Below are 26,935 nucleotides of genomic sequence, written 5' to 3' on the forward strand. Positions count from 1 at the left end.
TTATTTTTACCCATAGCATACTTACTTTCACCATCATACAGTTTGAGTTCACAGGTATACCATTGTCTTTCGCCAGCGTCTGTTTCCATCTCTTCAATCATATTATTTTCAAAAAAAGGTTGTTGACCTACCCGACAAATATATACCTTTACATCAGCAACCATCGGTAGCGCCATCTTTTAAAGACCTTTAAAAGTATGAAATTATTGAAGACCATTGTATTTGGCCAAAGTCAAGTCAAGGTTTGTTTTGTGTAAAAAAATTAGGAAGAAAGAAAGCATTACATTTTGAGTAGTTTACTTTATTACTAGAAGCTTTAATGTTTGCTTAATTTTATGTTTAGAAGTGAAGATACTCATTTGCGATACAAAATATAGAGATATGAGATAATAAATATATTTGAGATAGATAAAGATCTGTAACTAATTTGTCTTTAATCGCATTTTGTGTTGTTATTAATGTATGATTGTCGTGTTTCAAGAGTGCATAGGTTGAGGGAGTTTTAAATGAAAATCATAACTTTGAAATTCTTTTTTATTTCCACCAAAACGATATCAATACAATCGGTGGATTCTAAGACTAATTATTAACATGTAATCTTAATATAATATTTACAAACAGTATACTAGTTATCAGTCCAGAATTTTTGACACTTTAGTAAAAATATATATAAGCAATGTCTAGAAATATGTTTCATGTAATGTTTAAGTAGGTATGTAGGCTTATGGAAGTCGATCTGCTAAGCGAAGACCTTTTCTCATATATGTAGATAAGGAACCAACACTGTAGAGTTTTGATTAATATTTTTAGAAGTGTATATTCTCAAATCGTTTTTAATTGAACCTTACTTTATGTTTTTAGACGTAGGTACACCTTTTATGCAAGATGAAGGATTCTAGAGCGTTGAATGTACCTGTTCATCTTTACTGTCTAAAGAAAATGTAAGAGAGTACGATAGTGTAACAAAAACACTGAACTGATTCTTTAGGCATCATCAAAATCACAGAGAAACGAAACTTCAACGTTCAATTCACTGAAAACAAATTACATAATATTTTCAACGGAATTTTACAAAATGACATAAGTACATACATTTGCGTAATAAAGCTTACAGTAATATTGATTTACCAAATCGATTACAATCACTCGATCAACTAATCGGTTCGACACATCACTACAAATTGCGTTTCCTAACAGTAATACTTATAGCTTAGAGTAAAGCTGTATTTTTTGTTAAAAATAAAAAATGGCAGTCTTTATATACTTTTTTACAATGAGTATAAGTAAGTATGTACACTTAAAAAATACACCCGATTTTTTAATTATATACATTTACCGCAAAAATCGGTAATAAGCGCTTAGTTATCACTTTGAGCATATCCGTGAAGTTCTTTTTAAATATCAATATGCGCAAAATGAGTTAAGCCGATCAGATCGGCCGAATAAATAATACTAACTACACTATAGGCAAAACAGTCGTCCATATATACAGTATTCAATATTCTACGATACAATTATTTTCATATTCTCATTGTTGAGTGTGGAGGTTTTCTGTTGGCGGGCGCTGGTGGCAGCCCGGGGCCTACTAAGGGTGACATTGACGGTGACCGAGTCGCCAATGGTGATAAGGAAGGCGAGAAAGATGGGGACATAGCGGCGGCAGCAGAAAACCCGCCAGGAACATCGTGACTTATTGGAGACCTCGGCAACAGCAGTTGCGGCTGTCTGCACGATAATGATGGTGCCGGACAACTTCTTGGTGCCACTGTGGTTAACAATGGCGGTGGGACACTTTTACCGCCTGAAATAGACGTGCCTTTACTCTTCGCACTTGACGCCCCACTATTACCACTCTGCAGGGATACAGCATCATCTTTTAGTCTAGCAATTTCAGAGAATACGTGTGCTAAAGGCTGGTATTGAGGTCCCCAATCTAATAAGTAATCCCAATTGTAACTACCAGTTAATTCTTCTTCAGAGTGAACTATTGAACTTAAGCTACCAGTCATTGAAGGCCCAGCAGTTGGCACGGCGTTGCTATCTCCTGGAGCACTTGAGAAAGCGCCTAAAGCCATAGCTCTGTCGACTGCTGCACTAGCTTCGTCTGCACTGCTTGCTCTTTCACTACCGGTCACTTCGTTAAGTTTCGCATAAATAAGATTAGTTATATCGTTTTCATGTGCTCCGTCTTCGTCAAACATGTGCATTGAATCTATGGGTGCGTGGTGTAACATTGTGTCCTTATTTCCTACATTTTCTGAACATCTTCTTGATGATGTTGATGCACCACCACCGGTCCCAGTATCAACAATACCTAGTCTAGCCAAGTACTCTTGAGTGTTATGTACTGAAACATCTGACAGATTATCGTCGTCAACTCCGTTAGATTGTCTGTGTATACCGGATTCTCTTTGTAAGGGTCCTTCGTTTATCATTCGGATTTCCTCGTCTTCACCATCCTCACCGTCTTCGGCGGAGCCTCGACCACTGGAACCTGACTGGTCAGAGCCCGATAGTTCTGATGTTGTTGCAGCTCCTGAATTAGAACTAGCTGTATGCGGGCCATACGGTGGAATCTCATCATATTTTGGTGGTGCAAACTGATTCGCTGGGTTCACAGTACCCGTATTTCTAATAGGAATAGTATCGAAAGCACTTGGGTCAACGTAACTGTTAGTGGCACCTACTCCCTCAGAACTCAGACCTGGCTTATTGACTTTCTTGTGTCTTTTGTTTTTCATATGCAAGAACAGAAAAGCTGCTGCAAATATGATGATGATAAATATAAAGACAATGAGCAGTCCCAACGCCCAGTCTGATAGGCCTCCACTGGCAACTGCAGCGGCATCATTTACTTGGTTAGCGTCTGACGCAAGTGCCATGTCATTCATTCCAATCTCTACAGCAGTCTTGTTAGTTAGGGACCCCTGCCTTCCAGAACTAGCAGTGACAACCAAGCTTATAGATTTGTCAGAACCAAAGAGATTTTGAACTGAATCTACTTTCTTTTTCAATATAATTACGCCAGTTGTTCTATTGATCTTGAAGTATGAATGAGAAGTAGATAGTTGGTAAACTATTCTTCCATCAATGCCCTTGTCTCTATCTGTGGCAGTAGCTTGTCCAATAACATACCCAGCCGGCAGAGACCCGGATTTGGGTACACGGAACTTGTACGTCTTCTGCGTGAATTGAGGGTAAAACTCATCTCTGCTCTCAATATCAATCCTTACTTTTACAGTAGTGCTTTTACCACCCAAGTCCGAAGCTTTGATAGAGAATTCGTACTTGTTCTTGATTTCATAATCGAAAACTGCATTTGAATTGACTAGCCCAGATGAAGAATCTATCAGGAACATTTTCCAAGCATCATCATTTCTATTGTAGTTATTTGCAGAAGGAACTATAGAATAGTTTAATTTGCCGTACTGTCCTTTATCTAAATCCGTCGCTCTAGCTGTGAATATCGATGTTCCGACCCGTTCATTCTCACCAATGGTTTCAAAATACTCGTTGACAGGGAAAGTAGGTGCGTTATCATTCTCGTCGAGAATGCTGACACTGATGTACACAGCATTGCACAGCGCTGGCACACCTTGGTCGCATGCGACAACAATTAGCTTATATTGACTGCTTCCAGTGTCATAGTCAAGAGTCTTATTGACGGATAAATATCCGGTCGTAGGATGAACGTAAAACAGTTTCTTGTCATCTCCCGATGTTATGTTGTAAATTATAGCTGCGTTCGGAGTCCCATAGAGATCTGCGTCGGTAGCAGCCAGTTGAGTGAGCGTATAACCAACTTTAACATCCTCACTGACAGTTAATTCCAAATCATTTGTTGCAAACATCGGAGCATTGTCATTAGCATCAGCTACAGTTACAAATACTGTTATAGAAGTTTTGTTCTGGTTGTGTGATAACATTTTTCCTTGTTCGACAGCTGCAAGTCCAAGTACGTAGGAGTCTTGAGTTTCTCGATCGAGTTTGTTGAGGAGGATGAGAGCTCCTTCGAGAGTCACGTCGAAGGTTGTACCTTCATTGCCGGATATGATGTGGATGTCAAGGTTGTATTTCTTCAGGACGTCGTTGATACCACCAATTTGCAGAAGAGTCGTTCCTTTTTCTGTATCCTCGTTTACTGTGATCCTGGAATTGACAATGAATACGGTTAATATTTTTTATCGAAATTGTAATCCTTTAAAAAGGAATAATCAGTCAATCAAGTCAGGTTTGATTTGGGGGTTTTTGTATGATTCATATTTATTATGTATCATACTTAATTGAAAGTTTCAAAGCCTTACCTGTAAGTATCTTGTCCAATAAATGGTTTGATCTCCGAAGATGCTCCCGTACTAATCCTCACAGATGCGACAGCACTTCTATTAGGTTTGCCGTGATCGGTCGCCACGATAGCCAACTGTGTGTCCCTCTGGTTTGGTGGTAAAGCACTATAGTTTACGAAAATAGCGCCAGAGATTGCATCTATATAGTATCCCTTAGTTGGTCGTAGGATTGAGTAAGTGATCTTGCCGTTGTCTCCATCGTCGCGATCTTTAGCACTTACGGAGCCAATTTCTAACGAGTCTGTACCCTCTGTAATTGAAAAAATAATAAATAAGTAAACCGTATGTATTAATATCAAATAGGAACAAAAAATTAATTACAATGCAAAATATGTACACAATGTTTTTTTTTTTCATTAGTAAATATTGACACCTGAAGTATTTGAGAATCGCTATGGAATAAAATCAATTCAAACTCACCGGGTAATATTCTGTTGTACGAGATTTCATCGAAAACTGGCGAATTGTCATTAACATCAGTAACTTTTATTGTCAGGGTAGTTTTAGCGACATGTTCACTGTCCGATGCCGTAACATTTATTTCATACATTTTCTTCGCTTCGAAGTCCAGAGGTCGATTCAACACAATCTTTCCACTATATCTGTCTATAGAAAAGCTGCTGTCCCCTTGCAATATAGAGTACTTTAGTGCCGGATATGTATCAACGTCGTTCGCAGTAACAGATGTGAGCACTGTCCCAACTTCCGTTCCTAAAAAAAGAAACAAAATAAACTGACGGGTCTCGTTTGACTGCCGTTTTAACGATCCGCCAAAATAAAAATTCTCCAAAACAAAACCTCTGTCGACTTACAATGATATAAAAAACGAATAAAAAGCGACGCGAACGCCGCGGACCGTTGGTGAACCGCTAAAACATGCACTCGGAAAAAATGTAATACCATCCAATAAATATTGATCCTAAAGGAGTCCCTTTTATTTAATCTCGGCGTTGGAATCGAAAAGTCGCAATGTTACCAAGTCGAGAATACAAATTATGTAAAATGCCTCCCTCTCTGTGGTACGCTTTTTGTTCTACCAATTTATTTCGAAAAGTCGATAGGCCGACCAACGGCAATTTAAAACCCGAATGCGAATACGGAGTAAACGAGTAAAAACGTACCTTCCGATACTGAGATGACGTTCGGCGGTGGGAATGTTGGCTGATTGTCGTTCACGTCTACGACATTGATCCTCAGCGTCGCAGTCCCTGTCATCTGCGGGTCTCCTTCATCAGTGGCTATCACTGTCAGTTTATATGTCTCCCTTATCTCTCGATCTAACACTATATTTGTTTTCACCGATCCCGAGAATGCGGGTTCAATAATGAATGCATTATCGTGATTTCCGTCGACAATGTGGTATAATATCCTAGCATTTACACCGCGATCTCCATCTTTTGCCGCCAGTTGCACAACAAATTCGCCCTTAGTGTTTCCTTCAAGGACATTCGCGATGTACTGTTGCTGCGTAAACCTGGGAGCGTGGTCGTTCTGATCGATCAGATTTATTATAACGTCGCAGTAGCCGTATAGGACCGGCGCGCCTTCTGTGCGCGCGACTACAACAAGCTGCCTCCGCGGCCCTGGATACGACTCATAATCCAGATTTGCTGAGTTATTCACCTTTATTACGCCTGAGTTAGAGTCTATTTCGAATGCGTACTGATCGTTGCCGTTGCCGATTTCATAAATTATTCTCTGACGCCGCCCGTCGCTTCTAACCGCAGTTACTTGAAGCACGTCTTTTCCATACGCCATGTTTTCTTCGATAGTTACATTATACGTTGCATTTTGGAAGTTTAATGTGGGTGTTTGGTCCGAGAAATCGCCGACACGTATTTCTATGAGTCCGACAGAACTTTGCGGAGGGTTGCCTTTATCTTTGGCCATGACTTTTAGGTGAATTAGTTTTCCGTTTTCACTGGCTAAGCTTTGTGTTGCAGTAAGTACCCCGGTTGTTGGATTTATACGAAACTTGTGATTCGATGTATCCAGAAGTTCATACAATATTTCGGCATTTATTCCTATATCGTTATCTGTTGCTGAGACGCGAAGTAAACTTTGTCCTGGAGGTGTTAATGTTGCTACTTGTTCTCTAAAAGGGTATTTTGTAAAGATTGGCTTGTTGTCGTTCACATCATTGATAGTGACTTCTACTGAGACTCTTTGAGAGCGAGTGATGTAACGCCCCTCGTCGGTAGCTACAGCCTCAAAGTGATATACACTTGTCTTTTCTCTATCAAAAGTCCTGTAAAAGAAATAATAATGAGAATTATTTAAATTAACAATGTAAGAAAGTATTGTAATTTCTTTTCACAGGTCACATTAATAATATATATGTAATGTTAAAAAAAAATATGACTTACCCAGTGGTAAAAATAATTCCTGTCTTGTTATCTATTCTGAACAAGCCTTGACTTTCGTTAGCCAGCGAATAGACGATGCGCTTATTGAAACCCAGATCAGCATCAGTTGCTCTTACTTTGATTACAGATGTATCAATCATGGCATCTTCGGGTATTGCTGCTGAATAATGCCCAGTATCAAATACTGGGTCATTATCATTTTGATCTTCAACAATAACTGTGATATTACATGATCCTTGTAACGCTACAGGTGACCCATGATCAAAAGCAGTTATTGTCAAGTGATATTTGGACTGTGTTTCCCGATCGAGTGTCTTAGCAGTCAGCCTTCCTGTAGTGGAATCAATAGAGAATTTGTTGCCATTATTGCCTGATGTTATACTGTAAGTAATGACTCCATTTGCTCCAATGTCTTTATCAGTTGCTGCAACCGTGTGAATGACTTCTGGCTCATTATTTTCAGGTACGACTAGAGGATAGCAAGACCCAGTTTTAAAACTAGGTGGGTTGTCATTCACGTCCATTACGCTGATTGTAACAGTAGCCACGTCAAAGTTTGTGGTAGACTGAAAAGTGCTTGAGTCTGTGACGTAGACGGGGAAAATGAATTGATCCCTTTCTTCTCTGTCAATCTTAGTTTTAACTGTTATGGTACCAAGACGCTCGTCAATTGAAAATTTGTCATCAGCTACTCCGGATGGTATCATATAGGTCAGGTTACCTGAAAAGAAATGAATTGAGTATAAGAATATTGTTAAATAAGCTTTATTGTTCGCTTATGTGGGCATTTTACTTGAACACCTTTTTACAATATAAGTAATAAATTGTTGCTCATTAAAAGACTACAATAATGTAAACTTACTTGCACTTCCTCTTGAAGATTTAGCTGACAATCTGGTAACAAAGCTACCTGGGCGTATATCTTCACTTATATTGGTTCTGTAGAAAGAATCAGTGAATCTGGGTGGTACATTGGTCGACTCCTGCAGTGTCAACTGAAGTGTCATGTGACTTTGCCTTGGGAATGGAATACCGTGGTCGGAAGCAGTTAAATTGAGCTTGTATTGCCCTGGTCTGACTCTTGATATATCTTGAGAATATTTATTTGATAACGTCAATTTTCCAACATCATATTCCATAGAGAAGTATGCATGATCATTGCCACCTGAGATATAGTAAGAAATTCTTCCATTGTCTCCAGAATCAGCATCAATTGCTAGTGTTTGGTAAAGAGTTCCTGATAAAGTGTTCAGTGAAACAGTGGCTTTGTTAGCAGAAACAAACGTCGGCGTATTATCATTAGCGTCAGTAACAGAAATATGTACTGTAGCCGAGGTAGCCATTCTCTCAGAAACATTTGTCGCCAAGTCAGTTGCTTCAACAATCAGCCAATATTCCTTCAGTTTCTCATAATCCAGATTTGCAGTAAGAGTGAGAGAACCAGTTAAAGGATCTAAGTTGAAAACATTTTTTGTAGCAGGCAAAGATGATACAACTCGAAAATTCAGTTCTCCGTTTGCACCAGAATCAGCGTCTTTTGCTGTGAAATTATGCACTATCATACCAATTGGTGTAAGTTCAGATATTTCTATATTCACAGGATCTTGAGGCCACTGCGGTGAATTATCATTGACGTCTACGATTTCAATTTTGACTGTCACAGCACTACTTTGAGGGTTATTAGTGGCAGATGTGTCAAGAGCTCTAACTTCTAGACGATATTCATCTTGAATTTCCCTATCTAGTTGTCTGGCTACTACTAAGGAACCCGTTTTGCGATCAATTTCAAAGGTGCCTGGTGAGTGATCAGCTGTTATGGGCATGAGGAGATATGAGATTTGCTTTTCGTCGTCATCGTTTACAGAATTCTCTCTTATATCGCTGTCACAACATGCAACCGTGCCGACAACGTGGCCAATTTTTGCATCTTCCTTTACCTGAAAAAGATTTATTATATTAAGCATTCGTCACTATCAGCAATGTTTTTTGTTAAAATAGTCCAAAGAGGGTTTTCTTACTTTGAATGATAAACTGGAGCTGGTAAACGTTGGTCTGTTGTCGTTCAAATCTAAAACTTCCACTTTGAGCTGTCTCACAGTCTGCTTTGGCGGTGTACCTCCGTCAGTTGCCGCGACCGTCAGTCTATAGATTGACCTTTCCTCGTGGTCTAACACTAAAATAGAATATAAAACATTTATAAAATAAATTTATACATAACAAGCATCCACAAAATACCATGCACGTTCATAAAACTCACCAGTACTAGTTTTGATAACACCAGTGTTGGCGTCTATAACAAACACACCAACTCCATCCATATCTCTTTCGTTTAGGATAGAATACACTATACTAGAATTGACTCCATTATCTCTGTCTATAGCTTTGACTCTTGCTACTTCTGCGCCAGGTTGCTGTTCCTCTCTGACACTGACTACATCTTCTCTAGGGTCTATTATTTCAGGTGGATTATCATTGACATCAGTTATTTTGATGGAAACTGGAACACGACTTGATCTTGGCAGCGTTCCTTGATCTTTAGCTTCAGCGAACAGAGAGTAAGATGACTTGAATTCTCGGTCCAGTATTTCCTTGGTCGTGATTATTCCTATAACAAGCAAAAAAAGTATATCAATAAGACATTTTAGTTATAAATGCTATAAAAAGTATAAAAATACATGTAATAATATAGAAAAATGGAAAAGAGAGTTATGAGTTTCGGTCAATTTACAATTCGTGCGTATACTAAATAAGAACCGTGATAGCATTTTTATTTTTGGAAAAGAATACTTTTAATATTTCAGAACCCATAATAATACCAGAACACTCATAACAAAATTCCCTATATCCCCGTTCCAAAAACCAAAGAATTTTGTCAATTTCAAACCGATTACTTTTAAGTTTGCAACCTAAAATTAAGCATTCATAAAAGAGATCGCCTCGGGACAGAATAACTATGATTATCCGAAACTCCATATCGAGACCCTAAAAATTGTGATGACAGAAGCAAGGCGGCCAAATGAATGCCGCTGTAGAATTCCGATGCAAGCGATAATAAGCTTAAAATAGATGATGTTAAGGCATACAATGGTGTAAAAGTGGAATTTATTAGGGGATAATAAGATGTGTCAGAAGGGACTGTTATGAGCGATTGGATCTGTGGTGTAGAAAAAGTATACTTCGTTATTTTTAACGTATGTCTCGGCCAGTCTTCGGTGTTAGTTCTTAACGGCAATATTTTCTTCACAATTACTGACTTGGTTTTCTTAGATGGAGATTATTGTTGTGGTGTAGAGTATCTTTAGTTTTGCTCACCTCTAGGTCAGGGATCACGGAGGCTCAGTAATAAATACTAGTAGTCTCAAATCAGTGATTTTAATTTATTAAATCGGACTTTTGATTTGTTGGTTGGTGTCATTTACAACTTTCAAGCTTTTATCAATTCTACTTGTCGTGTGAATACGGAAGGATAATTGGAATGTAAACAATCTTAGTAACAGTAAATTTGAAAGTCTAACAGTTAATATACAAACATTTCATTTTAAAAACACATGTATGAGTCACTATAATACACATGATAAGTCTTTAATGCTGTTGAAAGATATGTATCAATCTTGCAAAACAGCAGTTTAAAATCTCAAACAAGCTTGTCCCAAATTCTTCACGTTACTTTGTTAAGTCAAAGGACGTAATAATTTACAATCGATTCGTCTTTGATCACAATTACCTTTTTTGTTTCAACCTTGTTTGTTATTGCTGCAATTTATAGCACTCTGTCCACAGTAAGATTCCAGCAACATTTTACACCTATAATTCATTTGAGAACATATGAAAATAAAAGATATCCGTCAACAAAACGAGTTGTAGAGCTCTTTGCGTCCTACACGTACTGTATTGTACTATTTGTAACATATGAGCTTTAAATAGCCGACGACAGTATCTAGTACTGGTAAGGCTTGTAATAAAACATGGGAGAGAATAGCCAGGCTCCTACATAGCAATATTTTAATAATAGTTAATGGCGGGTCACGGCGCATGCGCGAGCGACGACGTTTATAACTCGCAATTGACGCGCATAAATTCATTGTGAGCTGCCTCCCGTTGTGGGCCCTCGGCCGCCGTCGTGTGACCTTTTAAATAATAAAAATGGCCGACAACTTATTGATTGATATCGATTTTGATTATTGTGGAAATTTATAGGCTAGAACTGAACACTTGGTGGTTATCAGGTTAAATAAATGTTGAACACACAGGATATAGAGCAATTATGTAATCAAGATATAAGCCAATTACTAAACTAAATATTCTTTGAACGTAAGTTTTATTTTAGCTGATTTTTCAATGCATTTAATTGATGAATTTATGAATCATCAGCTTTCTTATTCTTAGGTTTCGTTATAGTATTATTCACTAAACAGTTAAATTTCGTACAAATAATTTTAAGCCTGTTATCGTAAAATATACTACAAATTTACCATGATCTAAACTGTTATCACAATTAATTGAGGTCAATTACTGTCCTAACTTTAACCAGTTCTATCAAGTCCCAAAGATCACAAACGGCCCGACGGCTATCAATGCTCATAAAAGGCAGAGTTTTTGCCACTGGAAACATTGTGGGTGCACCTGTTGAAGACCGCAATCTTCCAATAGGGGCCACATACAGACGTCGCAAATGATTTACGAATTTAGCTCTCACTCGGTCCCTGCTAACTAGCTCGGGAGTGTTCGGGTGCGATCGCAGATAAGCCGAATTGAGACGAAAAGCTCCACCATTCATCAGTCAGTTATGGAAAATAACGAAGTGCCAGCCACCCTTTTTATGCCATCCTTAATACTCGCACGATTTCGTCGATAAACATCGTTTTGGATAAGATCAGTTGGGATTCTTATTTGCATATCTTATTAAATTTAGTCGGTGTAAACAACGCTAAACATGGAACAGTTTTTGCTGCTCTTTGCTCCCTTTCCTTATTGGGTTGTAGATTCTAAGCAGTACCATGTACTGAGGTTCAGATACTCAAAGTCACATGTTAAAAGGTTCCGATTAAGGATAACATACATGAACGCAATAAACTCGGACAGTAAAGATTATTATTAATAGCAATTAATGCCAATAATGCTACTCCGTTCTTGGGAATCATTAAGATACCTACGGCTTCGCGTGGGTGTCGAAGAATGCGTCTGAGGGATTATAATAATATCAGTGAACTGGCACCGCCGTCGTCCCGACGTTGACTGCTATTAGCAGCTGCGATTATGAACCGCTTTATATTTTACAAAAATGATATCTTACAACGCCTTCTCGAGCCACTGCACTATAGATATAAATTCCAAGTAAGGACCCAAAAATATCCAATGGGCATACACTTGAAATAATTCCTTAATTACATAAACGTATAGAAAGCGGTCCATGGGAAGGTCGAAAACAAACACAGCCATCGGATCTGCTCCCCATACGCTCAAATTGTGCAGGTATTAAAATGGCCGTATTTATTCAACATGTTTGTTCTATCAATGACTTTCGAGGGACTTACATACTTTGGGTTTTAGCTTTCAAAAGTGCCGGCAAGCTAAACAAAGGGCAAGTGGCCGGCTGGAAGTTGCTTGCCTGATCAAATAGAAACAAGTATTTGGTATTACGGTAAAATATCATTGTTCTTAGTTAGTTCTGTACACAATGTAATGATCCATGTAGCGCCGGTATTTGCCCTCGTAATATACTTTCGATTTGTTGCTGGATTCATTTTCTTACATATAATTTATTTTAAAATTTTTCTAACTCTGTTTTCAAAAGTGACTAAAATCATAAAAAAAAAACATAACCAAGAGTTCTCGACGGTTTAGTTTTATTTTTTAAATGGTGAGCAAAGTCAAGGAGCAAGCACCTACGACTAAAGGAAATGTATTTCAACTTTTGCCTCCAACGAATTTGTTCAAGTCTTATAAGCCTGCTCATCTCATGACAAATAAGCTATCTACACTTAAGAAATCTTTTGACCTTGGCTATGTCAGTAGTCATTGTTGTAGGGTCAACATACGACGGTAGCTTTTGGGCGGATTATAATGATAAATTGCAGCTAGACGTCACCTACGATGAGCATTCAATAGAAGACGCAGTAATGATCGTTATAAATCAAAAATATGTTTTTGATATTTCTATAAGTTTGACTAATTGGTTCGACAATGGCTATATGCAAAAGCTTGGTGAAAGAAAAATGACTTGTTCGTATAAGGCGATTTCATAAGAACATTAGTCGTTGATAAATCCTACAAATGAGCTAACTTTTTAATGCCGTCCATTAATAAAAATGAACTTTATTTGTCTTTCGTTACGGTTTTTTTTTGGATTTAGGATACACAACGCACATTCGTCAAACCGTGTGTTAAAAAAACTATAAGGAATCTAGAAAAGAGTAAATAACAGTAAAATGGCAACTTGAAGACTTACCTGTAACTGGGTTGACATGGAAACTAGTATTTGAAGGGAAGAGGCTGTATCTAACGACAGCATTGTCGCCCAAATCAGCATCGGTTGCCGCGATCTTCCCAACAAACGCGCCAGCTTTCTGATTCTCTTCAACTTGGAATTCATACGCGGACTTACTAAACACTGGGTCATTATCATTTGCATCGATTACATTGACGACTAAGATCGCGGTTGCGGAGAGAGGCGGTATTCCATTGTCGACAGCTATGATGACCATTTTATGTTTTGCCGTCGTTTCTCTGTCCAATTGTTTTGCGAGGTACACCCAACCCGTGCTTGGCTGCACTTTGAAGTACTCTTCACTGGAGTTTGCACTCGGAGCTATCTTGTATGTTATGCGGGCGTTGTTTCCTGTGTCTTTGTCTATTGCCTGGATTTCAACAATCTGTTGGAGAAACATTATCATTAAGTTAACATGTATAGGAATTTACGGATCCGTTTTCTGACACAATGAAAGAAGTAAATCTTATTTTATGTAATCATTCTTTTATTGTTTTAATCTACGAGATTATTTTAAATAATGTTATCGTTTATTTTTTCGTTCTGATGTTGTAAACTTGATACCTTTTGATTATTATCGGACAGTTAAACGATACTCAATAAATTCCACATAGAGATTAATCCGTATTTATGTATGAATTGTAAAGTATTTTTATTAAGACGATACTCTTGCTTTTGGATCAGTAACATTAATTCATAAACAGATATGTTGTTTTGTTTTAATGGTTTTTTGGAATGACTCAATAAAATGTTATTTCGTTTACCATTGATAGTATTTTTTTTAAGAGTGTGTAATATATTTCTTTATATCAGAGTATTGCATTTTCGTGTTAACATGCCCTTTCCAATTCAGTGAATCATGGATAGTGTTCATTGTTTATAGTGACATAAACATATATATTTTTCAGAATTCTTACCTTAGCATTAACAGCTTCTGATTCCAGTACATTAGCACTGTAAGACTCGTGCTCGAAGACAGGTTGGTTATCGTTTACGTCTTGTACGTCGACTACTAGAGTAAGGTTAGCACTGAGGGATGGGATCCCGCTGTCTTTGGCTGAGATGATAAGCGTGTGACGTACGAGGTTCTCATAATCAAGAGATCTGTGGAGGAAAGTATTGTGTTATTGATTAAAGACCTTCAATTCGACTTGAGTTGTTTTAAGTTGAAACGACTTCCGCAGTAAGAAATTTAATCTTGGTGCCGCGGGGGGTTTCAATAACATTCTAGTAACATGTGCAGAGACCCCGACTCCGAACAAGCTTTTTGTTAACACAAACGTTTGTCCTTTGTCCAATTACTATTTCATCACCATAATAATCAAGCATCATCAATTTCATCATCACTTACCTAAGAAGAGTAACCAATCCATGTTGAGGATTCACAGCGAAGGTATTCGAAGGTCCGGTTGCTGATACAAGGTGATAGCTGATCTGTCCGTTCTTGCCGCCATCTTCATCAGTCGCCTTCGCAGCGTAGACCACCGAGCCAATGGCTGCAGACTCAGCTACTGACACCCTCACTGACGATGTGCCGAACTCTGGTGCGTTGTCGTTTATATCTTCAAGGGTGATTTGGACCTGGTAGAAAGTATAGGGTAAAGTTTTTGATAGAATTTACAAGTCACTATTTTTTCGTGTGAACTGAAAATCTATGCATTCCTATGCAATAATAAGCGTGGTTATAAAAAAGTTTAAATGGGTTTATAAAATGTAGGTAATTGTTTTATGTTCTTTAGCTTTAACCCAATAATAAAAATTTAGGATAACTTTTGGTAAATTTGTGGCCAAAACTAAGTACATTTTTTGAGCAAATGGTCCTCCCGTAGACTTTACGTCTCTTCTTCTGATATAAACCTTACCATCATAGAGAATGAAGATTATTCAAAATTGACCCTTATCATTTACTTCATACAATTTCCTTACCTGTGTCTGATCAAAACTCGAAGGGTTTCCATTCGCAGCCCTGACGTTCAGCAAGTATGATGGCGTGGTTTCTCTGTCGAGCTGAGCTGTGACCCTGATGGCTCCTGTCATCGGTTCGATGGTGAAGCGATGGTCGGGATCCCCAGAGACTATGCTGTACCGGACTGGAGGTTGACCTGGTGGGTAAAAAGATAGAATTAGAATTAGTTTCACACTTTTTGTTTTTGCCATCATTTGTAAAATCATTTGAGTACTCGCGGAACTATTAATCGATTTCAGTATTTGCTTAGTTAAGCTTCTATTTGATGCAATTCGTCATTATCTTTTCTTTATTGATGATATACCCTGGTATAAACTAAAGTCGAACCTGAAGAAAACCTATTTAAAAAAAAAATACGTTTCTCTTCCTAGAGTATTTAACCTTTTATATAGTGAGATCATTCAAAAATCTAAAGCTCTAAGTAAAAACGTCAGGCATACAAGCTTACTCGTCTCAATATTAGATTGTAACCATGCAAGCGAAATTGACCGTACCACTATTTATAGGGCCTATAAATATTTATGCATCAGTATCATTTTACTTTCCGACTCGTATTGTCTTTTATTCTCAGAAATGTCCAACTATGTTAGACAAAGCATTAGAACGGATTTTAAGAGATCTACTAACTTTATATTTTTATATAAACATTTTAATGAGCGTTGAATTATAAGTTTTTTTTTCGGTAATTTTAGATCAGTTTTTTTGTTTCGCCTTAGGTAATATTGATATATTATAAATGTGTTTTAAAAAATAAATTGAAATGTCAAACATAATTTAAACAAATACTTGTTTTTAAGTTTGCCGCTTTAAGTGAGTCGGAATAGCCGGTAGAAGATGATTTCAATAGATTTCATTTTTTTTCTAATTACTTTTTATAGCTTTATTGGAGGTAACAGATAATGATTAAAACTTTTTTGTTAATTTTCTTCATCAGCAAAAATAATGGCACTATTATCTTACGAAGACTACTTTATTTTAAAAATAAAAATTCCCAGACTCACTCACATTATAAATCTTTCTCCCAACAACATTAAAACAGCTAGTTTTTATTTCACCTGTAATTATATGCTCATAGTTTTTGCGCTTCGTCAAAATGGCTTCCTAATTTCGTGACTAGATTCTAAAATTAAGCTAAACCAATTTATATGCAAATGAAAAATATTAATTATCTTTAAGCATATCTGGTTCATACACTCGTTCGTCATTTTCGCGTATGCATAATGTATTAAACTCATCAAGAATTTTGACAAATTGTGTTTAATTATGTCAGGGATATAAGTAATCACTTTGTCAAGTATATTTGTCATTGTTTATTCGATTAAAAGTGCTGCCCGTCCATCCTTTTCCTACCAGGCTTTATCCCAAGAACCAATATAGCTAGCTAATTAAATTTCACATATTTCTGTTGCAAAAAGAAATATCGAGCTTCGGCAACAGTGAGTACGGTCATTAACTGTATCGGTTATGTCTAATTTAATTTATCATCTATGCAAATTTTTGTTTTTAAACAAGGCAACGTTGCTCTCTCTAAATCCACGATCTTAGCAACGACCACCATGCAAGTTCAAAAATATTCGTACTTGCATCATTTCAGCCTAAGTCGATGAGCTTCAGAGTTTTTACTGCATTAGAAAAACGACCAACATTTTTGTAATTTTCCTGATTGATTTATTCTATAGAAACATTTCCAACACTCCAATAGTATCCACAACCTTAATAGCGGAACTATTCCTTTCTTGAGGGCGATAGATAACACAAGTCACCTATCAACTGTCAAAGCCATAACAGTTGTGTGAGCAAGAGAAGCTGCTATGTACGCTATAGCTCCGTCTCTCTCTGGCCAAGGTATAACCATGGTGTCTGCATTGATACTGGTTATCAGTTGCTTATCGTTTCCCGCAAGCCGTAACTGGATAAGGCTGTGACGGTCATAGGAGACGCGTGATGGCCGTCATAACTATTTATGAGGTGTACCTCATAACACGTAACTGCTTTCGTATATTGTTTTGAAACGAAATTGTTCGGGAAGCCTGTATGTTCGTTGACATTGATAACCAGGATAAATTGTTTTCGAACCCAAGTAAATATTAAATTCAATATAACGTTACTGTGCGTACAATAGTCAATGACGCACTTTATAATTAAAAAAAAATGAGAGTAACGAACAATATTGAAACACTTAATTGCTATCATACAAGCAAAGAACTAAAATCTACCAAAAAATGATTGAAACCAATTTTATACTGGATAAGGTCTCCAGTATAAGAATGTCTGATAATGACACGGACAAACAATTTCACGAAAACGTAAGATTACCTAGAAACAACCCAGAATTTTAACTTCAAGAATATATAATAAAAAGCATCACAAAACAAAATATATTTTAAAAAAGCTGAGTCCTAGAAACCAAACGACTAAACAATTGGTTTTATCTTAATGTTCATCAAATCTGTCTCCCGACCATTCGAATTTCTTTTATTCTTCCAACATGCCTCCAGCAACATTCACTGCCTGCAATATCTAGACCAGATCTATTTCCATCACGTCTTTACTAATTATACGTACTAAATTAATACCGGGACGTCTGTTATGTTCCCTGGGGACTATTGTATTGTCTCTCAGTTGAGTTTTTGGTTTATTTTTCAAAGGTTTTTATTGCTAATTGTCCGTTGTTATGTTTGATACGAGATTTACATACAAAAGTATTCTTTGGCTGTTTTGGCGTGGGTTGCGAACGTAATTCATAATGATGTTGAATATAATAATGTTTGTGTCGTTTTAGTATTGCGTGTTCTCGTTCTAAAGTAAATGATAGTTAAGTTTTATGGTCGACATTATTATTTTCGAAATCTAAAACGAAGGTATTAACTTGTTTTACAATTTTTATTATGTAGAGTTTTACAATAATTATAGTAAAGACAACTTTTTTTTTGTAATTGAATTATTTTATAAATACATAAAATACCCATTATAATCTGGAAGTTCAAGAATTCGGTACACAACATAAGTAAACGCGCATCCACAGAAACATACGCATTAAATACAGAAATCGATAACCTGAGCGCAGATTCCAAACCAGTAGCCGCGGCGTCATACGACTTGTCAATTAAATCTACATTCGCGTCAACACCTTATTTTCCAGTAGGTTGACGAAACCCGAAAAGGAGAAAACCAAACTCCATAGAATCTTGGGCCTGGCGTTACAGAGCTGGAATTTTGCCATAAATTAGAGAACTTAGGAAGATTTCACGAGCCCAATTTTCACGTCTCTCAGCAATGGCCAAGTTGGTAAAATCAGACAATGTTTAAGTACATGTAAGTCTAAGCGAAACCTCCTTTTTAAAGTGAAACCTCCTTCTTCAAGACCTTTGTGAAACCGCCTTCTTTAAAACCTGGGACGTAAGACAAGCGGTCCGCTATAAAAGATGGAGCGCGCTTAGCAACGCTCTCTCTCTACTGTCAGTTGGCATCGCTGAAACATCTCTGTCTCCTTCGTTGTATTTATTCTGCATAGCAGCCATATTGTTATTTTGATTGCCGTTTACATTTTTTTGCAGTAATTACGAGTTTGATGTATTAATGTTAAGTTACCTTTGTCATGATTTGGTTAAACTGCTTGTGCAGTAACCACGCCTTATTATTTAAAAACTATCTTCACTCCTGGTTTCTAAGATTAGGTTATTTTTTACATTTTAACTACTCTACACTACATTTCTCATGTAGCATGGGTATATTTCCAAACATTCCAACTCACATACACAAACTCCCAGATCCGGGACAACTGCATGTAGTTAATGCAAATATTTGTTCCGTGCGGGAATCGAACCTACTACATGCTGCACACTAATTGCTCACCAGCATGGGCTAAGGTGCATGTTTCGAGCTGTAGCCCTTGCAACCTATCATGATGAGGTTTAGGTACCTACTTACATAAAAAAGTGGTGAATTCAGATTAATATTCGTGAACACTTCAGCAGAAAAATATGTTTGCTAGATAAGGCCTACTTACATCAATAATGACATATTTAAACATTGTATTTACTACCAGGGGATTTGATACCATCTGAAATTACAGTAAAGTGAGATTGCAACAATAGGTTCATTAAAATAAAAAACCGTATTATTGAGATCGTTTTTTATTAACCACCTTCGTTAAGATTATCATAATATAATAATTCACTATCTAGGAAAAAAAAGAAAAGGAGGAAAATTGGTCCATGGTGTGGGCACAGCACCCAGCCAATCTTCGCCTTTCTATTGTGTTGCAGCGGTCTGTTGCTATTCCACCATTAATACACTCATGATACCGTATCCACCAATCGTCAGAAGAGCAATATCCAGATCCGGTTTTCCAGCAAAGGTCAGCAGGAATGCAGGCATCCAATATTCAAGCGAGGGTCAGTCAGAAGGCAATCAGTGTCGGAGTCCAGTATTCGAGCAGAGGTTTAATATTGTAATGAATCTCGAGAATTTGAAAAACTCATTCAAAGGCGAATGACACTTATGAAAAAACTGAAAAAACGATGTCAATTGTCAGACGTTGACGTTGGCATTTGCCATTTACTAGTGCAATCCATGTGAAATAAATGAATCGATGCGTTGAAATCGATATTTTTAATTATTTATTTCCTTTAACGATTTTTTAATCGTGCTTACATAAAAATATTATTAGACACTAGATTTTTTTTATTTTACAATCATTTAAATATAAAAAAAGCAATAATACTAAAATAAAGGCTAAGGCTGGTCTATATTTTGCCCAAAGAATTAGTATTGCCATACAACGTGGCAATGCAGCCAGCCTTCTGGACACGTTTCCCGACTTTGGCAGGGATGAAGATGTCTTTTTTTACGCTTTGTAAATAATGTATATTTTTCTTTTTATATTGATATAGTTTTAAAAATGTTATATCCGCTAAATCGATTATATTCTAGGTACACTCTAATGCTAGTGTTTGCAAATGAAGTTATGTGCAATAAAATAAATACTTTAACGGTTTACAAAGGTTGTTTTAAATAGAAAAATATAAATGTACTTTTTTTTAGACTTGGCCATTGTAATTGTTGCTAAGATTTAAATGGGTTAACTAAGAAAAATAGCAGAATTTTTTGGTACATATTTCATTCGTGTAACAGCTAGGCCCAGAATCGGGTTTCTCCTTTTCTCAAATAAACCATCAACCGAAAACGGTTTTGTATCTATCAATTTTTAATTGGCAGCTCCCACAACAATTTAAAGGGGTTCATTGTCGAAAAATTTTTTTCCGGCGTTTCGTATTTTTTTGCGAAGGCGGCTCGCGTTTTTTTTCACCAGTCGTTTTGGGCAGGTCTGCTGACACAAGATTGATATACAGTCTTATTCGTGGACATGCTCCGCAGTCTTTGTTTAACTGGTCCCGCCCCCCCCCCTGCCGTGTCTCCCCGCGTCGCCCCTTTGTCTCTCCTCTTTATACAGTCGGCGATGCGCAAACGCAAACTTATTTTCGGCTGGATTCACAGGATTTGGCGTAACTGTTGTTTTTGTTGAGAATTGTCGTTATTTTTCGGCGAGTTTTTGCTTGGAAGCGATTTGTTCGTCTATTCGATGTTCGGTTTTTAATTGTGTCACAGGTTTGTGGAAATAACTTTGTGAAGGAAATTTTCGTATTATATGTACTTTAAATTGTTATGCATTTGTTTATTAAAACAATATTCCATACATATAAATAAGTACTCCTAGTTGTGTTACTGGATATTAGAAAATAACAGAACTTGTGACTTTTAAGACGATGTGTCAAACTATGAGCCACATAATTATCTTCTTAGATCTCTTTATTTATGACAAAGAATAAATAACCCTAACATTTCGATAAAAAGAACCAACGTTATTTATATATCGGTATAAAACATGCAGTACTAAAATATAGGGAACCAATAAAGTTATGTCACGACTGTTTAAGTTTTGGCGAGTGTTTAGTCAATTCATTAGGGATCAGGGTCCCCGTTTTTTAGGTCACTCAATCTGATTACGGGTCTAAAGTATTTTGAAGTTTGTTTGCTGACGCAATCCAGGTGTTTGTTCAGCTTTTGGATTCAGATGTGTTTGAAAACGCACGTTACCTAAAAATTGATCATAGAGTGAAAATCATACTAAGTCATATTATAAATTTTCTTTGTATTTCAAATCGAATAAAAAGTAAATAAACAAAAACTTAATTTTATACAAAAATCCTGTTTTAGTTAATTAAATAATAAGAATTACCATAAACAGCTGTAGATATTATAATTTCGAATTTAAAAACAAGTGTACATCGCGGAAACATTCGTGTCTTCTGGTCATATGGCACTAAAAAGCCTACTGGCATAATTTTATGCCGTTTCATCTACATAATTGGACTTGTTTACTCAATAACGGCATTGCCCATTCACATCCACCATAGGGGGTGCATTCAAAGCCGTATAAGCAAGTATTTAAATTATAGAATCCCTAGGAACCTCTACCAACCGAATGAATATAATTTCTTCCTGAGGTCTTGTATAAAGAAGCCGAGATCTTCCAAGAGCAAATAAATGATGAAATTATAAGAATGTCTTTTTAAATAAATATTTGATGTCTTGAAGTAATGGTTATTATTATTGCTATCAGAATTCCAGGAAATTCAAGCTCAAGTAGAAATGAGAATTTTACTTAAATATGTATACACTTTGCTAATTAGTCGTTGCTTTGTCGCTCTATTGGTTGAAGTTGCGACATCTCGATAGAGTGACTAAGGATCGATTCTGTGTTTAGCAAAAACCTAAGTTTTCAGTTTGAAATAGTCAATAAGGCTGTGAATCTCTTGTTAAAGATTCATGATAGTTATTATTTAGTTAGTTAGTTATAAATTATTTTGAAAGCCGGCTATCGCTTCGAAAAAAACATCGTAAGGGCACTTAAATTCCGAAAATCACTCAAATAGAAGCAACCGTATATGACTAATACCCAACCCCAATTGGGGAATGGGAATCTTTTGCCCAGTAGTGGGACATTCATATACGAGTTAGATTATAAATGATCTTTCACGAGCTAGAACTTAGTACTTAGTTTCCTTACGAAGGCGTTGATTGACACTTGGGGTCAGGAGTTCACATCAAAGCACTTTGATCTTTAGGGGCCCGCACCTCCGATACGCCTGGAGGGATTTATATAAATACTAGATATTGTACTAACATTTTGAAAGCGTTTAATTGGAAAATAAATTTAATTTACCATTCATTTGAGTAACACATATTGCAACTTTAGGTGACTATAATAAGTTACGTTGACTTCAACGTTAATGAACCATGTACCTTCCAGTGCTTTTTCCCTAGAGAAACGAGTACTCTATATAAAAAAAAATTGTCCAAAACTTAAAATTTGAGAAACATTTCATACCAAGTTTTTTCAATAGATTATTTTCCAGTAGGTACTAGACCAAACAACATCTTTGCAGTATGAATTCAATAAAGTTTAGTACGAAAAAGGTTCTCAACAGACTCCCAACCTTATTTCCTTTTTCACACAACATTGTCACAGCCCTGTCGGTCGTGGCATACTGTCTCATTCCACATTACAAAATAAATTTGCGTCTTGGCCCTTCTAAATTGAAATCATTAACGGGTATACTGATTATCTGACTCACGCGCAGAAACCCAGTTCAATTAAGCTTTGTAAATCTCCACCTATGCGAACTGTTAGATTTTAATTCGACTAAATTAATTTATCTAAGGTGATTATCTTTTGTTTTTGAATAATGCCTCCACGACTTTGATGTGCCTTTAATTGGTTGAATTGTAGAGAATTGTTCATTTGTTTTGTGGGAAATGTTAACACCTACCAGCGGCTGTTAAAGGCTGTTAAAGAATCATTATTACCATTGTGAAAAAGAGATGCTGCTTTACGCTGCGTATAGCGCTATCTCACTTTCACAACGGCTAGAGTCTTGCTTCAAGAAGTGGTGGTGGGCCCAATGATATATCTTTGTGTCCTTTAGAATAATTAACAATGGATGATAGTGTTTATCTAGATAGGTAAATTAGATAGCATAAAGGAAAAGAGCCCAGCACGAAGGCTATCGCCGAACTACTTGTAATGAAACGATACAATAGGAAAGAGATTTTGGAACACACGTCTTGTTATCTACAGAAATAATATGGAAGCCGTCTTTATTATCTACAGCATCTTTGCACCTCATATCCATAATCCCGGCTGTATAAAAAATAAAACGATTTGCAGAAATTAAAAAAACGTTAGTCCCAACATGAGAAAAATAACCTCAACACGTAAACCAACACAGCATTCGAACATTTAGACATTCGTACTTATTTACGAAAAGCAAAATAAATCTCGTGTCAAATGAAACAGCATTTTACAAAACAAAATTACACCTATTAAACACCTACTCAAAAATAAGTTGAATCAAATACGATTTCGGAATAACTCGTGTGTAAAAACTCGAAAATAATTGAAGTACCTACAGGAACCTTTAAAAAAGGAGGTCTAAAAGTTTACCCGGCAAAAACTGTCGCCGCGGTGAGGGGTCGCCGACCTTGCTGGATTTATTTGGGTGTGTTGGTGTAGGGTCACCATGAGTTAGGGTTTAAAGGATTTGGTTGTTTTATTTCAAGGGATATTGATCTGGCTTGAGAAATATACTTTTTCTTGGTGGTAATTATAGTAAAATGTTGAGGTTTTTGCAAATATTGAAAATTTAAAAAGTATGTTTGGTAGTTGTTTAGTTCGGATTGAAGTTGTGTCGAGTTTTTAACAGTGAAAGTAAATAAATATGAAATCGATCAATATTGATAAAAAATGTAAATCAAACCATTTCTAAATCAGTTTGTTTTAAATGGAACAATCTCAGATGACATCAACAAAATCACTGTTAGTAGAAACATATATGTTCCTACATAATATGTGTTGCCACCATACTATTATACATTTAACTAAAACAGTATCAAAATAAATAAAACAAAAAGAGGAATAAATTCCCGTTACCCTGGTCACCCCACTCAACGCCGGCGCACACAGATCCAAACGTATCCTTGGATTTCTCCAGATTCGAATTTCAAATTTTCAGTCACTGTTCGAATGCACGGCAGCGTGAAATTTTTTAATTTTTATTTTTTAAACCTATCGTAAAATAGCGTGATACCTTTAATCCTTCAAATTTCAATAAATTTTAGCTTTAGAATTTAAATATCTGTGGATTAGTGTCTAAACACCAAAAATATAAATTAAAATTAAGCGTCTACCTGATGCAAAACTTCGTAATATAATATCTTATGGTATTTGTCATTAGTTTAATTTCGGTTTTACTGCCAATAGTATTGTTGTTTTGTTTGTTAAAACAAGCGTCAGTATAATTGTATTAGTAATTTCAATCTTATAACGTAGAATTTAAGGTTACATTTTACAGTAGATTTGCTGTAAATTGTATCTATTTCTTACCTTACCTATCAGTAAAAATTATTAATGAAAACATTATTTTCTTGGTTTGTGTTTACCAACTACTTTCGCTTTCTTAATTTAAGTAGCCATCAGCTAAAAATAATCGTACATTTAAAATTACTTTCTTGATTTCTTAACAAAAAAAACAACATTTCTAAAAAAAAAAACACGAAATTTGAAAAAAAAACAAAGTCTAGTTACTTCAAAAGGCTCTTTTACAGGTCACTTTATGTTCGTTTGCTATTTTAAATCACTACGGCTTATGTCTACAGCCGGACGGGTTCCGACCATACAAAAGGCTTGCGTCCAGCTATCGGACCTAATTTCCCTAATGTTATTCATAATATATTATATTATTGCACGACCATGCGTTGTTCGTTTTTGGAACTATTTTTACTTTTTTATATTGGTATGTTCTTCAAGTATAATTTTATATTGTGGACTTAATAGTTTAACACTTAAATTAACTTCTACATAGAAAACTGATGAAGTTTCGAAAAAAAAATCCTCTAAATCGTTGTCAAAAAGGCATGCCTGTGACTTCTTATATTTGGGGAAAAGACTCTGTCTGTCTGTCTGTGGTATCATAACTCTCAAACCGATAGATCGATTTCAATTTAACAGATAGGTATATTTTGTATAAAAGGTGAATATGCGCATTTGGGGAGGGTTACGTCTAGCAGTGGACGAATAGGAGCTGATGACCATTAAATGCTGGTTAATAATCGTTTGACCTGCGTTAGAGTAAGGCAATACCTTGAAGAAGTAATATCACTGTATGTCCATGTGCTTATATCTCACATAATTATTATATACATACATCAAGAATATGTCTGAAATTTCGAACTCTATTGTGCAATAAAGTACAAATACCATCTATAAAATCAAATTCCGATAAACCACAATGATCCAAACAAATACGAAATAGTTCAAAGCCGTCTAACGGAGAACAGAATTATTCACAAGATTAACTGTCACACATGATAAATTAATATAATATGGACGCCTGTGTGGTCTAGCGACGGGAAGTCAAATCGATATTTGATTAGTCGGTAATCGACGCTAATTATTGTATCGATAAACAAAATTTTATATTTTTAATTAGATTTGTGGATGATGTTTTGGCACGGCACTGGTGTGAATTACTATTGATGATCAGTTGGTGTATCGGTGATTAAAAAATATGTAAATAGCTTGGGAGCCATATTACTGAGGCAACGCTGTCTGTCCGTCCGTCTGTTACCATGTTGTATTGCATGAACCGTGATAGCTAGACAGTGATAGTTTTCATAGATGATGCAATTCTGCTGCTGCTAAATAAAAATAAAGACAAATAGTTCATAATTTTTTGGGTGTTATAAATAAACTAATTGTAAATAATAGCTTAAAGTAAAATATTTTTAGTTTAAGCGTTTACTTGTAGGTATAGTTGGATAGGCTTATAAAATCCTCACATTATTTTTCGAAACCAATACACAATACATATAAAACCAAGCAATATTTGGCAAGTGGCCATTCAAAAAAAAAAACTCGTTCCGTCCATCCGTAAACGTTCAATATATAATATTTTTTTAATTAATGGATGTTTATCTGCGAGCCAGCTGTAATAAATCTGAAGGGGCGTGCGTCTATACCGAACAGGCGTTATGGTGCTCTTTCTAATTAAACTTTAAGCGGGTTCGGGTTTGGGCCAAACGTAAACCGTAAGCGATAATTTAATTTGTGGAGTTCACTTAAGATGTTGGTTAAAGAGATGATGCGAAGTTTCTAACTATGTTTTTGATAAGGAATCTGCAAGTGCAATGTGACAAAAAAAGAACACCGGTATTATACATTTGTCTAGCTTCTTTTGAATGAAAATCTCAGTATTATGAACATGGGCGGCGTTTTTTATGTTCTATGGTTTTTCTTCATATTATAAATTTATATAATAGCTTTGGTTACTCTATTCATTATTTTTACCTGTTTAGCCACAGGTGTAAAAAAACTAAATATTGTGTGATAAACAAACTTAAAGATAAAGTCTCTTCACACCAGCAACAATACTTTTCAAATAATTCACTTTTGACAGACTCAAATTTAAACTTAGAAACCAGTCAATCTGTAGCTAAGTATAAGCCACACAACACAAATGCTTATTGTACGTAAAGTGTCGCGGGTTCGATTTCCGCGTAAGAAAAGTCTATGAAACTCCTTACGAACCTAGTAATTAATTCCTTAGAACGAGAGTTATTTATTTTAAGAGCAGTACCAGTCTCGTCGCTTCTATCTTAAGCTGATACTAAAAATACAATGTGATTTTTAAGATAAAATCAACTCAAT

At 36.2% G+C, this 26,935-nt stretch overlaps 1 protein-coding gene across 1 annotated transcript in view; it reads right to left on the reverse strand.

Annotated features, from left to right (window-relative positions):
• Positions 1-520: 520 nt before the first annotated feature.
• The window catches only part of LOC113497560 (protein dachsous), a 288,878-nt gene continuing 262,463 nt past the window's right edge, over positions 521-26,935 (reverse strand). Inside the window, exons 5-16 of the mRNA XM_026877148.1 lie at positions 15,126-15,301; positions 14,551-14,780; positions 14,117-14,303; positions 13,161-13,584; positions 8,970-9,317; positions 8,731-8,885; positions 7,575-8,649; positions 6,713-7,433; positions 5,468-6,594; positions 4,767-5,057; positions 4,305-4,596; positions 521-4,149 (exon numbers count right to left, since the gene is read on the reverse strand). Coding sequence (XP_026732949.1) covers positions 1,521-4,149; positions 4,305-4,596; positions 4,767-5,057; positions 5,468-6,594; positions 6,713-7,433; positions 7,575-8,649; positions 8,731-8,885; positions 8,970-9,317; positions 13,161-13,584; positions 14,117-14,303; positions 14,551-14,780; positions 15,126-15,301 — 7,655 coding nt within the window. The 3' untranslated portion in view covers positions 521-1,520. The remainder of the gene's footprint in view (positions 4,150-4,304; positions 4,597-4,766; positions 5,058-5,467; positions 6,595-6,712; positions 7,434-7,574; positions 8,650-8,730; positions 8,886-8,969; positions 9,318-13,160; positions 13,585-14,116; positions 14,304-14,550; positions 14,781-15,125; positions 15,302-26,935) is intronic.

The sequence above is a fragment of the Trichoplusia ni genome, chromosome 9 (genome assembly GCF_003590095.1).
Source record: "Trichoplusia ni isolate ovarian cell line Hi5 chromosome 9, tn1, whole genome shotgun sequence".
NCBI classification, from domain to species: domain Eukaryota; kingdom Metazoa; phylum Arthropoda; class Insecta; order Lepidoptera; family Noctuidae; genus Trichoplusia; species Trichoplusia ni.